Source organism: Medicago sativa, chromosome 6, assembly GCF_051527215.1.
Source record: "Medicago sativa cultivar Bolivia chromosome 6, Bolivia_mono, whole genome shotgun sequence".
Classification (NCBI taxonomy): Eukaryota; Viridiplantae; Streptophyta; class Magnoliopsida; order Fabales; family Fabaceae; genus Medicago; species Medicago sativa.
The window spans coordinates 997,487-1,012,971 of NC_140754.1; the positions used below are offsets into that span (position 1 = coordinate 997,487).

Genomic DNA, 15,485 nt, shown 5'->3' on the forward strand with positions numbered 1-15,485 from the left:
TTTTAATGCTTAAAAGGAAGTTATATTATCTAATTTTGATATTACATAATCAATCCTTAACTTTCTACATCAATATTCCATATATATACAATTTAGCTAGGCAGTTATATTAGAGCATGCAATATCGACATTCAGCCATACATTATCTTTGGGCAGAATCATCATTGTATATTCCGCCATAAAGCATAGCCACAACATCTCTGCCATAAGCACCGGCAATATCATCTCATCTCATGAGCCACATCATAATCAATTTTCGGCTGCAAAAAAGAAAAAAATCAATTAAAAAAGTTATCTCAAATGCAGAATTTGGCTTATAAACTATAATCAAACATAAGCACCAGCAATTTCAATAACAAGTTCATTCTTAATTAAGCAAAATAGATTATCTTCAAATAACACTCTAGTTTTCATGACACTTAACACAAAAAAAAAAACACTAACACATTCATGAGATATTTTTTTGGATTTATTAAGAGATATACATGACACTGCCAACACAAACACACAAAAGAAAATATTTCTTAGATTTATTAATCATTCGTGCGACTTTAGAAATAATCCTTCTGGAATTTGCAGAGAGGTCCCCGGATATGAACAGTGTACTTTTAGAAATATGTCGTTGTACAAGACTGCTCGCTTGGTGGGCATTCGCTCGCCTGGCGAGCCAACAATTGGGAGGTTCACTCGGCGAGCTAGCACCTCGCCACAGTGAGCTAAGTCAGAAGCTAACTCGTCCTACTCGCTCTGGCAAGCTCCAGCTCGCCTCGGCGAGCATGACAGTAAAACAACCTGCAAAAAACCTGTTTTGATTCAATCTGTTCATACCCAGGCACACCCATATGCATATAATGATTCCAAGAGACACATCAGTTCTACTAATCATTATGTAAGTGAGTATTGACATTAACACAAAGGGGTAACTAAATTCACATGAACAACATACAAAATATTGATTTTCTCACACAATCACATAAACCCCATAGGTGGGAGTAACTATCTAAGGAACTCACCATGACTTATTGGACCACTTTCAACAACTTGCTCCAACTTTTTCTTAAGCCTCCGCCAATGCTTTTGCTTCTATCTTCTCCAGTCCTCTAAATCCAATTACTAATAGTTCTTGACAGCCCAATATACATGAACATCATAGAGACCTTGCATGTACTAGCATATCTCCAAACTTTAAGTCTCAAGCTCCTACATTCTTGCTTAAACTTATGCTTATTCCTCAATTTCTTTCCAAGTTTCCTACATCAAACCAAATCTTAAAAAATCAGTTTCAACGCTGTTAAGCCTCCAAGGAATCAGAACAACATGAAAAGACGATCCTCATGTTCCGAACATCTCACTTACCAGTTCATATGGCTCACATATGCCAAACTCGTAGGGTCCACCCTGCAATTTCCAGCATCAGTACCTTGACTTTCACAATTTAATTAAAATACCAAACGATATCTGTTTTGAGCAAACGAACACTCGTTAGAAAGCTTAGAGTGTCAAGATTACATATATAATTTTTGTTTTGAGGGTTAACCATCCAATTGGTACAGTTTAACACAAGAGTGGGTATTGGTACACAAACACGACTGAAACTTTTCTCAAACTTGTAGGTAGCTTTTCTCCTACTATACTTAGTAGAATTTAACAATTCGTGTGTCTAAACATATATAGTTCACATAAGCATTCCTTTTTTTATATGAACTTGCAAACCAAACATATATAGTTCAATAACAGCCAAAACCAGACCATTTAACTTATAAAATCCCTTTATTTTCCATGTTCTTCTCAGTTTCTAACATAACCCATGATTTTTCATGTTCTTTCCCAAATCTCATTAAGCTCTTAATTAAATCCATGAAATTCATTCTCAATTCCTAAACCCTAAGCAAATCAACACTTAAATAAGAAACTCACATGCTTTTGAGTTGGTATCTGTCAAGAGCTCCAAGCTGCAATTCAACACCCCAAGCTTCTACTTCAATTAAAATTCCTTTCTCTTGCATCTAAGACCAAAACCGATTATGAATAGCTCCAATTAACACCCTTGCAATTTCCATTGTTGAGCTTAAAAGAACACTACCAAAACAGATTATGACTAGAGATCCTAATATTAACATAAATACATTTTTTAACTTTTAAAATTATTTAAAATATGTTTAGACTACATATCAAATGAATCAGCAACAAGCATAACTATAACTTTACCTTGAAAGCTAAGTGTAAATGTTATCTTAGCAACAAGCATAGCTAATTGTATTGTGATTCAATTACTTACTCTATAGTAAAAACAAGCCCATCCAATGCACTTGATTCTTAATATTGGTCAAGGATAGAGGTAGAACAAGATCTTAGTAGTGCAGAAAAAATACAAATATAAACAGAACACACATTTCAAAGAAAACAAAATGACTGGTGAGAACTAGATGAAAGCAAAGTCAGAAACCAAAAATAACAGAATACGAACAATCATTTTGATAAAAAATACACTTTAAAACTGAAACGAAACACATTGTGATTCCTAACATACACTTATTATTCATTTGGATTTGAATTGACATGTGAACATTGCATGTATCCATCACCAAAATCAATGTTGTTTTTATTAGCATCTAGTTTAATTGGATCATGCAATAAGAGACTAGCTAGCACTACGTAACATTAACAGTAAAAGATACAAATACAAAAGACCAATTCAATCAAAGGAGTTAAAATACAACTCAATAATTCAGAATCTAGCTAGCTCGTGTCACCCCTTCCCAACATAGTCATAAAACTTCATTTCACATTTGGGAGATTGAAGTTGATTTTCTTCCAGAAAATCTATTTGAAATTCTAAAGCTAGATTCAGTTTCACCAATACATTACACAAAAATGAAAATCCATGGTCACCATTTAAGTATAACAATAGGAATCTGTATATTTTCCAGATGCTTGTGGCTAAGTAAGTATTGCTCAATTAAGATGGAATAGAATATATGTCAATCCCGCCACCAAAGCTACCAAACTTTTAAAACGTTTTCTAAAACAAAACAGGTCTAAGCTTCTAAACAATTTAAGCTTTATGAATACAACTCATTTTGATACCTCTATTTTTTTTTAATTCAACTCATTTTTATGTCCAATCACTTCACTCAAAATCAATTTTTATCATCACAAAACCAAACACACTAAAAATCAATTCCCTTTAAATTATTAAACATAAAAAATCCTCTTTTTATAATCCCTAATAAACAGGCCTAGAATTAATCAAATAGAGTTTAGTAGTTTTATAATTATAGGACTCTGGATAAAGCAATGGTACTATATCCTTAATAAGATGCTAAATTAAGTATCAATTTGAAATACATATATAATCATTCTACAAATCGCGTACCTCTTCTTGATGATACTGATACTTTGTAGTTCTATATACAATGAACAACATTACTGTACACACAACTACCATAAAAGGCAATTGTTTCATCCTGAAACTTGATTTACCCTGCTGAAATAAAACCGATGTCAAAATAGTGAAGTTGCAAACAAATATTCAGAATAAAGATAAACTAGCTATATACAAATTCACCTAAAAAAACACTAAGACTAGAAGAAGAAGAAAGGACAGACCCCATCAGACAAGCCACTCTTTTTTCTCATCAGCCATCTCAACGATTTCATCGACGTCATTCAATCTTTTATTCAGTGTTCATCAAAAACTGCAACACAAAACATATTGGTAAATAAAATGACCATACCCTCAAAAACATACTATAGTTCTTAAAAGAAAAGGGTTGTCCTTTATCTAAATTAATGAACACTAACTAAGCTAAGGTCCAAAACATGACATTCTTTCATACAAATTCACATTCTAAGCTAAACCTAACCTTCATAACCCTACTATATAAAACTTTTTAGGAGGGACTAAGGTGATATTCATATACATGCAATGTGACAAGTGACAAAGAAACATGAATTTCACGCCCTAGATTGCTGAATCAACACATAAAATACAAAAAACCAATAAATAACCAACACACAAGCAAAACAAAACAAAACCAAATTCAAATTGCTTAAAACATAAGCACCTAGGAACACGGAAACAGAACTTCAAGCATTGGATTTTCCACTAAACAACATGAATCACGTGAATATTTCAAAATAAACACACACAAACGTTTTCTCACAGCTGTCCAAAACACTAAACTGCACCTGAAACTGAAATCAAAGACTCTTTCCTATATGTTTTTCAAACCAGAAAAATAAAATAAAATAAATAAGGAATAGAAAAAAAACTTGTATAGATAATAAAATAGGAAAAAAACAATAACCCTTCACTGACCGTTTCAATCAGATCTAAACCCTTTCGTGACACTCTTTCCTAACATTCAAAGAAGAGTAAAGTTTCATTTTCACACCAAAAACACAACTTCAAAAAAAAATTTAAAAGGTAGGAGGCGCTGATTGAATTTTGATAAAGCTAGCAATGAATCTTCTAGTTTCAACTTTGAGTACTCGATCTACACAATAACGTGTAAATTAGTAAACTCGCAATAAACCAAATCAAAATCAAAATATAACCTATTTTCCCAAAATTAGATTCAAATTTGACTAAATCAAAATCAACAAAAACAGATCTGTACACCATTGGAGGTAGAAGAACGTGAACAGTAGCGCGAACAGTACGAGGTAGAAGAAACGTGAACAGTAGCCGTGAACAGTAATGGAGGTAGAAGATTGATTCTGAAATCCATGAACCGTACGGTCGTGAAGAGTCGCGGTGTGCATCTCTTGAAACAGATGAGAGAAAAGTGAAAAGGGATCTCTATGTTATTGGAAGAGTCTAGGGTTTGTGAGAGAGGGAAAATGGGATACGCATTTTCGGAGAAGAGGAAAAGGAAAATGTTGTACAAAAGACTTTACTCTACAGGTACCATATAGCTAATGTTCTGAAATAGAATTTACCAAAATAACAAAATTGCCACCGCGTTTTTTTCTCTACAGATGTTATACCCACTGATGTGAAAACTCTTTATCAGTTATTTTTCCCCTCAGACATTCCTCTCCGCTGATGTGAAAACCATGCTATAAAGTTCAGAGTTGCCTTTGACATCTGGTATGTAATCGACTGATGTGAAACTCTTTTAACCCATGATGTAAAATGTATATTTTTTAGTAGTGGTCGGTGTTTCCTCCCGATGTCTGCCATTACTCCTTGCTTAGAAAAAAAAAAATATAATATGTGTATCTTACCGACAACAGATTCATCCAAGTGATAGAGAATTGGACTCTTTGCGCATGTGGGCGGGAATTCAATTAACATTTAGTTAATGGAGATGGAGATTAAATGAGTGAAGTATTTACTATTTAGAATTTACCTTACAAATAATAGAACTCTGATAAATTTACAAATATTTAAACACACAACATTTTGATCATGCACGTAACAATAAATTTCATGCGTGATAACCAACCCAAATTATGTATGTTATCTTGTGGAAACATAGAACAAAGTTATATGAAAATTTACGTGACTCGAATGCATTCCAAGTCCGAGTAAAAAGGGATTGATAATAATGCGGTGTGCAAGAATGGAACGTAACTCTAATTGAAGGTGCTACAAATTACTGAAAATTTAACATCAACTTCCTTTTGAACATTAACATCAACTTCATCATCGATCATCAACTCTCACACCTTCAAAGAAATATAACACTTCGTTTATGACGTCTCATCTCATATTTAAGAGTTTGATGGTCTAACCTTAAGAAACGAAGTTTAAATAATTTTATCCAGAACAATTTTAAAATGATTATTAATATCACTTTAATTAATAATTTTCTTCTCCCCAATTTATATTAAATAAATAAGGGAAATGCTAACCGGTGCCCCCGGGGCACTGGTTTATCGTACTAAAAAAGGAAATTATATAATAATTAATGAAGTGAAAATTGTATAATTAATCCATAAAAAGTTTAAAAAGTTTCCTTTTTTAGTATTGCTTTCCTTTTATGGTGTGCTTAAACAGTGACCCGGGGGCACCGGTTAGCATGACCCAATAAATAAAAATAAGATGATACTAGTTGATAATCAAACAAAAGTAAATAGTTTTTTGTTTAACCTTTGACAAAGATATCAATACGATCTAAAATGCACATTACGTTACCATTTTTTTATATGATACTTTCAAATAGTTCTCAATTAATCTGTCCTCAGTTAGATTAGAATTTGTTTTTGTATCTATATATCTAACTTAACATCATATTCAACTTCAATAGAGGTTAAACATAGACCTTGTTGATAACTAGTGTGTTGCCCGTGCGATGCACGGGTAGAATTAACGTTGGTTACAGACGGTGGGTGGAATTACAATCAGTCACAGATTACACGATGACGAACAGGTAGAATTACAGTTGGCCACATACGGATGGGTGGAATTACAATCGATCATTGACCACACGATGACGCACGAGTGGAATTACAGACGACACGACACCACCACAACACATGAACAAAAACTAAAGCTATAAAAGTTATAATTTTCTTCAATAAATTTCTGGAGTAATTCTTTTGGAATAACAATTACATTCTCTTAAATATATGAAAATTATCAACTTCTCTAATAATTTCTATTCCCTATTCTTATGGAAATAAATAACAATCGGTGGGGTGTAAATATCGTCTCTTTAATTAGTTTATTGTGGAAAATTATTTAATTATTATTTTAGAAAAATTATTTAATTATTTTTTTAGAAAAATCATTTGGCGCTCTAATTTTGTTGAAAATAAATTATACTATTCTTATTTAAAAATAATTTTTTTTGAAGAAGTTAAATTAGCTCACCTAAATTGACACCGAGGAGAATCGAACCAGAGACCTTAAAAATATAATATTATTTTGATTTTTGTCATGTAGCTTAGGGCTAGAATTTCACTTATTAAATGAATAGGTAAGGTTCTTTCAAAAAAAAATAAAATGAATAGGTAAGGTGTCAGAGGTTCGAATTTCAATTAATATAGATAGATGAAGAAAATTGATGTTGACACATTAGAGAAGGCTGGGACACACATGTAAAATACGTTTTTGCCCCCTCGGCAGTTAACTGCCGAGGAATTTAAAATCCGGCTGCAGTTAACTGCCGAGGAATTCCTTGGTAGTTAACTGCCGAGGTTTTCTGAACATAAACAGAACGAACAGAAGCAGTTTCCAGTTTCAATATTTTGTTTCAAACACATCCAAATTCTCTCCAAAATCACATTTTCACGAATTGCAAGCAAATCATCACCACATTATCACAAGTAAGTACCCTTAATCATTGCAATGTTAATGTTAGTTTGTTAGGTTTATTTTTTTTAAAAATTAGAGTAGTTTGCATGTGGTTAGGTTAATGATGATTTGATGATTAAAATAGACAATTTGATGATTGCATGTGTAGTTTTTGAATTGATAAATGAATGTAGATGTTGCATATGCTGTTTAAATGGTAATGTGGCTTTGAATGGTGGCAAATGAACACAATTTGAATATGTTTTATACTTTGCACACAAAGTGTTTGATCAAATGCCTCAATGAAAATTATTTTGATTATTTAGTTAGTTTAGGTTATGGAAATGATAGAAGTGATGTTAATTATACTTTGATTAAGTGTATATTGATTTTTTAGTGTATTTAGGTTATGATGTGAATGATTAAGTGTATAGAAATGATTAAGTTATGATGGAAATGATGGACATAATGATGATTGTATGAATGATTTTATTGTAAGTGTATAGAAATGATTAGTTTAGGTTATTGATTTTAGGGTTAATATGTGTTTACCCCCCTGTAATTTGGGCGAGTTTCGGTTTTCCCCCCTGTAAAAAATTTTGTTTGAATTGCACCCTTGTAAAAAAAAAATTTTCCGGAAAACACCCCTCCCCCCTCCAACTCAGCAGATTCGCTGACGTGGCGCTGACTTGGCTTTTTTTTCATTTTTTATTTTTTTTAAAATGCCACGTCATATTTTTGTTTTAAAAATATTTAAAAATAAATTTTAAAAAACAAAAAAATCCAAAAAATAAGAAAAAAATTTAAGTTTTTTTTCCAAAATTTTAAAAAATCGAAAAATAATTTTAGAAAAATCCAAAAAAACATAAAAATATTCAGTTTTTTTTCCAAAAAATTTTAAAAATCGAAAATTAATTTTGAAAAAATAAAAAAAATCATAAAAATATTCAGTTTTTTTTACAAAATTTTAAAAATCCAAAAAATTCAGAAAAAATATTAAGATTTTTTCCGAAATATAAAAAAGCAGAAAAATAGTGATATTTTTTTTCCAAAAAATTTAAAAATCGAAAAAAATTAGATTTTTTTTCAAAAATTTTAAAAATTAGAAAAATAGTCAGATTTTTTAGTCGAAAATTTTATACCACAATTTTAATAAAATATTGGGAAAAAAATCATTTCATTCCACAAATTTTTTTTGCCTAATGATTCTAACAAAAATCCGTTTTGGGGCTATAATAAGAATTTTTATTCTCAAATAATATCAGAGGGTTTTGTCATCGTCGTGGAAAGATTTTATAAGATTTATGATTTATGAATTCTACCTCCTCTAATGAAGAGCTTAATTATAGGAAAAATGGAATTTCCATGACTTTAATAAAAACCTCTAAATTTGTATTCAGATTTTTAAAAATTAATTTTTTTCCAGAATATTTTTTAAAAAATCTGACCTTTTTTTCTAATTTTGAAAATTTATTTTTTTTGTATTTTGAAAATTAAATTCCAGAATTTTTAAAAATCTTTTTAATTTTAAAAAAATCTGATTATATTTTCTGATTTTTTTCTAATTTTTTAAATTTCCAAAAAAATCTTAATAGTTTTTTTATAATTTTTAAATTATTTAAGAAAATTTAATTTTTTTTCGATTTGACGTGGAAATTTTTTTAAAATTATTTTTCAATTTTTAAATTTTTTGGGAAAAAAAACTGAATTTTTTTATTATTTTTTTATTTTTGAAAATTATTTTTCGATTTTTTACATTTTTGGAAAAAAACTGAATATTTTTATGTTTTTTTTTATTTTTCTAAAATTATTTTTCGATTTTTTAAATTTTTGGAAAAAAACTTAAATTTTTTTATTATTTTTTGGATTTTTTTGTTTTTTAAAATTTATTTTTAAATATTTTTAAAACAAAAATATGACGTGGCATTTTAAAAAAAATAAAAAATGAAAAAAAAAAGCCACGTCAGCGAATCTGCTGAGTTGGAGGGGGGAGGGGTGTTTTCCGGAAAAAATTTTTTTTTACAAGGGTGCAATTCAAACAAAATTTTTTACAGGGGGGAAAACCGAAACTCGCCCAAATTACAGGGGGGTAAACACATATTAACCCTTGATTTTATTGTAATGATGATTGTATGAATGATTTTAGGTTATGGAAATGATGTTGATTGTTGTTAATGTTAATGATTAAGTTATGACTAGTGTGTTTAATGTGTTTGATTATGTTATGGAAAATGATGTTAATTTATTAAAAATTTGTGTAGATATGGCCGATCAGGAGCCCATTGATCCATCTAAGATGATTGGTGGTAGGCGTGCTCAGACACAAAGCTACCGGAAGGAGAAGGAGAGGAGAAACGCACATATCCCAAAGAGGGGAAGAGGTCGGAGGGGGGGGATGGTTCAGGGACTTCTCAGCCTTCTGAGGCTTCTCAGGCACAGCCAGAAGAGTCGCAGGTGGTTGACCCGACCCAGGCGGTGGAGTACCTGAACTATCAGGATCACCATGATGTGACTTATGGTGGGTACGACGAGCCAGAGCAGCCGCATATGCCAGGGGAGCCAGACGATGATGACATTGCTATGGCGGCTGCCCCGGAGGTGTTGCCTACGGACGCTCCCTTTCCTGGAGGACCGCAGGACATATCTTTGCTTCACTCTTATGTCAATCATGTGGCATTGCCGCTTTGGTATAATAAGGATGACGTAAGTATTTTTTTTTTTAAATGTTCTTTCTTTATGTTTAATTACGTGTTTTTTATATGTGTTTTTTTATATGTGTTTTTATATGTGTTTTTTTATATGGATGACGTAAGTAAAAACAATTATGTGTTCTTTCTTTTAGTTAACTTTTATATATGTTTTTTTTAATTCCTTTCTTTATGTTTAATTATTTTCTTTATTTTTCCTTTCTTGATTTAAATTGTTTTATTTATATGTTTAGATTATATGTTTTATTTATATGTTTTATTGATATGTTTTATTTATATGTTTTATTTATATGTGACTTTCTTTAAATATGTTTTATTTATATGTTTTATTTATATGTGATTTTCTTTAAATTGTTTTATTTATATGTTTTCTTTATATGTTTTATTTATATGTTTTCTTTATATGTGATTTTCTTTATATGTTTTCTTTATTTTTATTTTAGCATTTGTTAAGTTTAATATTTATTAGTTAAATGTTTACATTGTTTAAACTATGTTTATTTTTCTATTTTTTCAGTGCCGCAAGAAGCGTTTTGTAAAACCAATTAATCATGGCCCCAAGATTTTGAGTCTCGGACGTCCAAACCCCAATCAGAGATGGTTTTGGGATCCGCTTATGCAGAGTGGCTTACATGATTTGGTATACTTGGGCTACGCCACTGTGCCTCACGCTTTGCTGATGACTCTATGCGAGAGGTGGCATTCCGAGACCAGCACTTTTCACATGCCTATGGGGGAGATGACTGTGACTTTGGATGATGTCGCATGTCTTATGCATGTCCCGATTGAAGGGCGGATGTTGGGCCACCGGAAGAAGATGCTGAGACATGAGGGAGAGGCATGAGGGAGAGGCACTACTGATGACTCACTTGGGTGCGTCGAGGAAAGAGGCAGAGAAAATCTGCAATACTGAGTATGGTGGATACATTAGTTATCCAAAGCTGAGGGAGTTTTATACGACGCACCTTGGTAGAGCCAACCTTTTGGCGGATACACAGGATCCAGAGGAGCTGGAGGAGTTGGAGAGGGTTAGGACTTATTGTGTGAAGTCCTACCTTCTATACTTGGTTGGATGCTTGTTGTTTGGGGATAGAAGCAACAAACGCATCCAGTTGATCTATTTGACGGCTATGGTGGACGGCTACGCGGGGATGCGTGCTTATTCATGGGGAGGGATGGCACTTGCATACCTGTACGATGAGTTAGCTCAGGCCTGTTTGCCCGGAGACAGGCAGCTTGGGGGAAGCGTGACACTGCTCACTGTAAGTAAAAATTTAAATTTAATTTTTTTGTTAACTATTATTATTTTGTTATATTTTGTTATATTTTTTGTTAATTGTAAATTTTATTTTTTTAGTTAACTTTAATTTATTTATATGTGATTTGTATGGTTTATGCAGGCATGGTTTTTGTCGCACTTCCCTAAGTTTTACACTGTTGATCCAAACCCGGACTACATTGAAAATTTACCGGTTGCGGCGAGGTGGACTCTTCAGAAGGGTCATGGAGAGGGGGCCACGTATCGGTCATTGTTTGATCGCATTACGTTTGATGACGTATGCTGGAGGCCGTACGAAGGGCACAGGGAGTTCCAGCCTTTCGAGGAGGTATTTTGGTATTCTAGCTAGATCATGTGCGGCGATCGTAGGGTGTACCGTCACCTGCCGGAGAGGGTATTGAGGCAGTACGGATACGTCCAGTCCGTACCTAGACCTCCGACGGATGTTCCAGCGCTGACACCGGCTGAGATTGTGCAGGCCTTCACGGACTTCCGCACTCACACGCTTAAGGAGGCTAATTGGGGTGAGCAGGCAGGAGAGCAACCATGGCGTATGGCAGAGGGCTATGTACGATGGTACACGGTTGTGTCTCACCCTCAGATTTTGCCACTTCTCCCGGGAGATGTTCCGAGGCCTCCAAACGAGGAGCAGATCGTTGCAGAGCAGTGGGAGCGGTACGAGGCGAGAAGCTCCCCTGACACCTATGACATGGTTAGCGGCGCTGTTGCCCATGCTGATCAGTTTTTGGGTCAGGAGGTGACGAGCATGACCCCTCAGGAGCTATATGCGGCCTTGCAGGATGTTAGGCAGCAGATCGCGCCGATCATTACCAGGAGGAGAGCCCAGAGACCGAGGAGGAGGCAGCAGCAGCATCAGCAGGACCAGGACCAGCAGTAGGATTAGGACTGCTAGTATTCTATGTTTAGGATATATTTTTAGGACTTGGTGTTTATTTTCATGACATTTGGCCGTTTTGTTAGTACTTTTAGTACATTTGTTGTTACTTTGTTTCGATGACATTTTTTTATGACTATTGTTCGTTTCCGTATTATATTTTCAATTTCAATTATGTTGCTAATTTTCTTTGATTAGGTTTTATGGTTTGGCATTCAAACAATGTGTTTACAATGTGCAAAAACACATGTAACAGGTTCTGCCTTCAACAGGTTCTGTCATTTTCTGGCTTCAGGACGACTCGGCAGTTAACTGCCAAGGAAATAATGAAACCGGCGGTAGTTAACTGCCGAGGTTTTCCTCGGTACTAAACTGCCGAGGTTTTCCTCGGTACTTAAGTGCCGAGGTTTTGTTTTATTATTTTTTTTTGAGGGAATGTTTTGTTTTATTTTGTTTAGAATAGAATTGTGTTAGAAAATGTTAGGAATTATTTAGAAATTATTTTATGTTATTTGAAATATTGCGATAGAGTGAATTCCAATAAATATTGCGATAGCGTGAATTCGAATAAATATTGCGATAGTGTGAATTTCAATAAATATTGCGATAGCATGAATTCGAATAAATATTGCGATAGAGGTTTCGTTACATTACATAAACTATCATTACATTACATTCGGAAATGTACCTTCCAACTACAACAATTATCTTACCTTTGAATGGGTTTAATTCAAACTAGCTAAACAGCAGGACTCCAGCATTCGTCCAGAAGTGCTTTTGTTCCATTCCAAATGTTAAATTCTTGTTGGTCTTGGTTTAAAATGATAGTATCTAAGTGCCAACGGAATGAGGTCCAGACCTTGACACTTCGATACCATCATTTAAACGAAGCCAACAAGAAATTAACACTTAAAATGGAACAAAAACACTCCCGGACGAATGCCGGTGTCCTGCCATTTAACTAGTTTGAATGACCCCATCCAAAGGAAGACAATTGTTGCAGTTGGAATGTGCATTCCAACTACAACAACTGTCTTACCTCTGAAATGGGGTAAATTCAAACTTGCCAAACAACAGGACTCAAGCATTTCGCCTCTCGTTCATGCTTTCCTTTGAAAAGAATAAATTTTTGTCAGATTTGATTTAGATGATGGTATTCAAGTGCCAACGAAATGAGGTCCATTCCTTGACACTTAATACCATCATCTAAATCAGTCTAACAAGAATTTAACCTTTTCAAAGGAAAAACATGAACGCGAGGCGAAATGCTTGAGTCCTAGCCGTTTGGCAAGTTTGAATCACCCCATTTCAGAGGTAAGACAATTGTTGTAGTTTGAATGCACCTTACCCTAACTAATGACGATCTTCTCGCGGAATCAAGCTATTGATGATATCTTCAGTTGATCTCAGCAACGTCACCCGCATATCGATCCACTGGAACTTGGTGTGCTCCCAAAACATACTCGTCACGTTTTCGTCGTTCTTTAACTCCACCCAAGTGAATGATATGCTCCCCTCGTCGAGCTTTGGATGTTTATACCGAACATTTTGCACCCTTCTTGTGTCTCTTGGGTTGACTCCTTGGTTGAATTCATTCAGTTGATCCTTGAGATCTCTTAACGTTACATCAAGGCACCGAACCTTCAACCTTTGAGGTTCTCCTCCGTTGAATGTTGCATGAACGTCGATCCATCCGGCCATTGTTTCAAATCTACGCACATAGAAATTTAAAATAATCAATGAAAAACTCATTCAAACATTTCATCAAACACTTAATGTGCAAATTATACATAGACTCTAAAAATCATAAAAATAACCCTAAAATGTAATTGTCTAAAAAAAAAATTAACGTAAAATATAGCAAAATTATTCAAATTATATTTACTCTTAAAATAAATCATATAGTCATACTAAAATAAAATAAAAAATATAAAACACCAAATTAAAAAATAACCCTAAAATTTTTAAATTATAACATAATCATCATGCAAACATTTTAACAAAATTAATCAACTAACATCTAATCTAAAAATGATTTATAACATGTAAATCTAATTAAAAACTAAAATAAAAAATTAATTTAAAACACCAAATTAAAATATAACCAATAAACTTTAAACTATAACATAAACATCATACAAACATTTTACTCTAAAAATGAATTATACTATGTAAATCTACTCAAAAACTAAAATAAAATAAATCTACTCAAAAACTAAAAAATAAAAACATTTATCACAACTAAAATTTAAGTTAATAGCATTATAATTACTTACTTGTGATTTTGTTGAATAAATTTGGTTGGATTTGGTTGGATTTTTTAGAGAGATTTGTGAGAGAGATTTGAGAAAAAAAATTTGAAGATGTGATGAATAATGGAGATGAGAGAGCTTCTGCCAGACTTGTAGCAGAAGATCCTCGGCAGTTAACTACCGAGGAATTCCTCGGCAGTTAACTGCAGCCGGATTTTAAATTCCTCGGCAGTTAACTGCCGAGGGGGCAAAAACGTATTTTACATGTGTGTCCCAGCCTTCTCTAATGTGTCAACAGCAATTTTCATAGATGAAAAGAAAAATAATCTTAGAAACTCACGCACACAAATGGAGCGACTGGATTTCTAACCTCAATAACAATGTCTAACCTTACAATTTTGGACACATGGACAACTCACCGGGACGTTTAAAAATAAATTATATATATTACTCTCTATGTCCCATATTAAGTGACACAGTTGACCCTATCACACATACCAATGTACAATGTATATTAAAGCTTTGGGCAGTCAGATGGTATTTATAAGAGTAATGATATTTTGACATCCATTTGATGACAACTTTGTTGACAACCTTGTTTTTCTCACTTCTTATTGGTCAAAAACAATGGAGAGAGAAAAAGGAAGAGAGAGGATAACAACATCATGTGAGTATGAGAGAGAAAGTTGTCCAAAAGTTGTCAAAAAGTGGTTGTCAAAATATCATTTCTCTATTTATAAACAAATCTGAGCAAATAAATTGTTTTAATAAGAAGATTGTTTCAAGGAGATATGTAGCTGTGTTGTAGATTGTAGATTTGATTTGAAGCTTGCATAATCTCATAGGCACGTATAGGATTTATATGGTGGGACATCCCCTGTGAAAATTATTTAAGAGAATATTATACTAGTTGATTTTAATTGTGGAAGGGATACTTTTTTAACTTTATTTCAGCTTAACCATTATGATAAAAAGTTTGTAGACCTGCAAAGCATGGGAAATGACAAAAGAGCTGCAACAGAAATGACATGACCTAATACTAAATGACAGGTAATTAACCGAGAATGGAGAAAGCCTAGCAAGCATACTTCTAATTGAATCATTT

General features: G+C 33.1%; 1 protein-coding gene across 8 annotated transcripts; it reads right to left on the reverse strand.

The window, feature by feature from the left end:
• LOC146911873 (uncharacterized) lies at nucleotides 1-5,130 on the reverse strand. Of its 8 annotated transcripts, none has more exons than XM_085718538.1 (7): nucleotides 4,322-5,130; nucleotides 3,610-3,698; nucleotides 3,377-3,487; nucleotides 1,918-2,006; nucleotides 1,357-1,398; nucleotides 1,014-1,251; nucleotides 1-260 (listed from the first exon to the last, which is right to left on the reverse strand). In XM_085718538.1, the coding sequence occupies exons 2-6, from the start codon at nucleotides 3,667-3,669 to the stop codon at nucleotides 1,101-1,103; spliced, it is 453 nt and encodes a 150-aa protein (XP_085574664.1). In that variant the 5' UTR covers nucleotides 3,670-3,698; nucleotides 4,322-5,130; the 3' UTR covers nucleotides 1-260; nucleotides 1,014-1,100. The 8 variants fall into 8 exon arrangements, 7 of the variants coding, with proteins under 7 accessions (XP_085574664.1, XP_085574668.1, XP_085574669.1 ...); XM_085718542.1 differs by having other exon boundaries at nucleotides 3,377-3,484; nucleotides 4,322-5,123; XM_085718543.1 differs by lacking the exon at nucleotides 4,322-5,130 and adding an exon at nucleotides 4,149-4,310 and having other exon boundaries at nucleotides 3,377-3,484.
• Nucleotides 5,131-15,485: the final 10,355 nt, after the last annotated feature.

Excerpts from the sequence above, each read along its gene's own strand:
- LOC146911873 (XM_085718538.1), bottom strand. The coding sequence starts at position 3,669 with ATGACGTCGATGAAATCGTTGAGATGGCTGATGAGAAAAAAGAGTGGC. Across the intron at positions 2,007-3,376 it reads ATCAGTATCATCAAGAAGAG|ATGCAAGAGAAAGGAATTTT; the intron begins GTACGCGATTTG and ends TTTTGGTCTTAG. Across the intron at positions 1,399-1,917 it reads AGATACCAACTCAAAAGCAT|GGTGGACCCTACGAGTTTGG; the intron begins GTGAGTTTCTTA and ends TGGAAATTGCAG.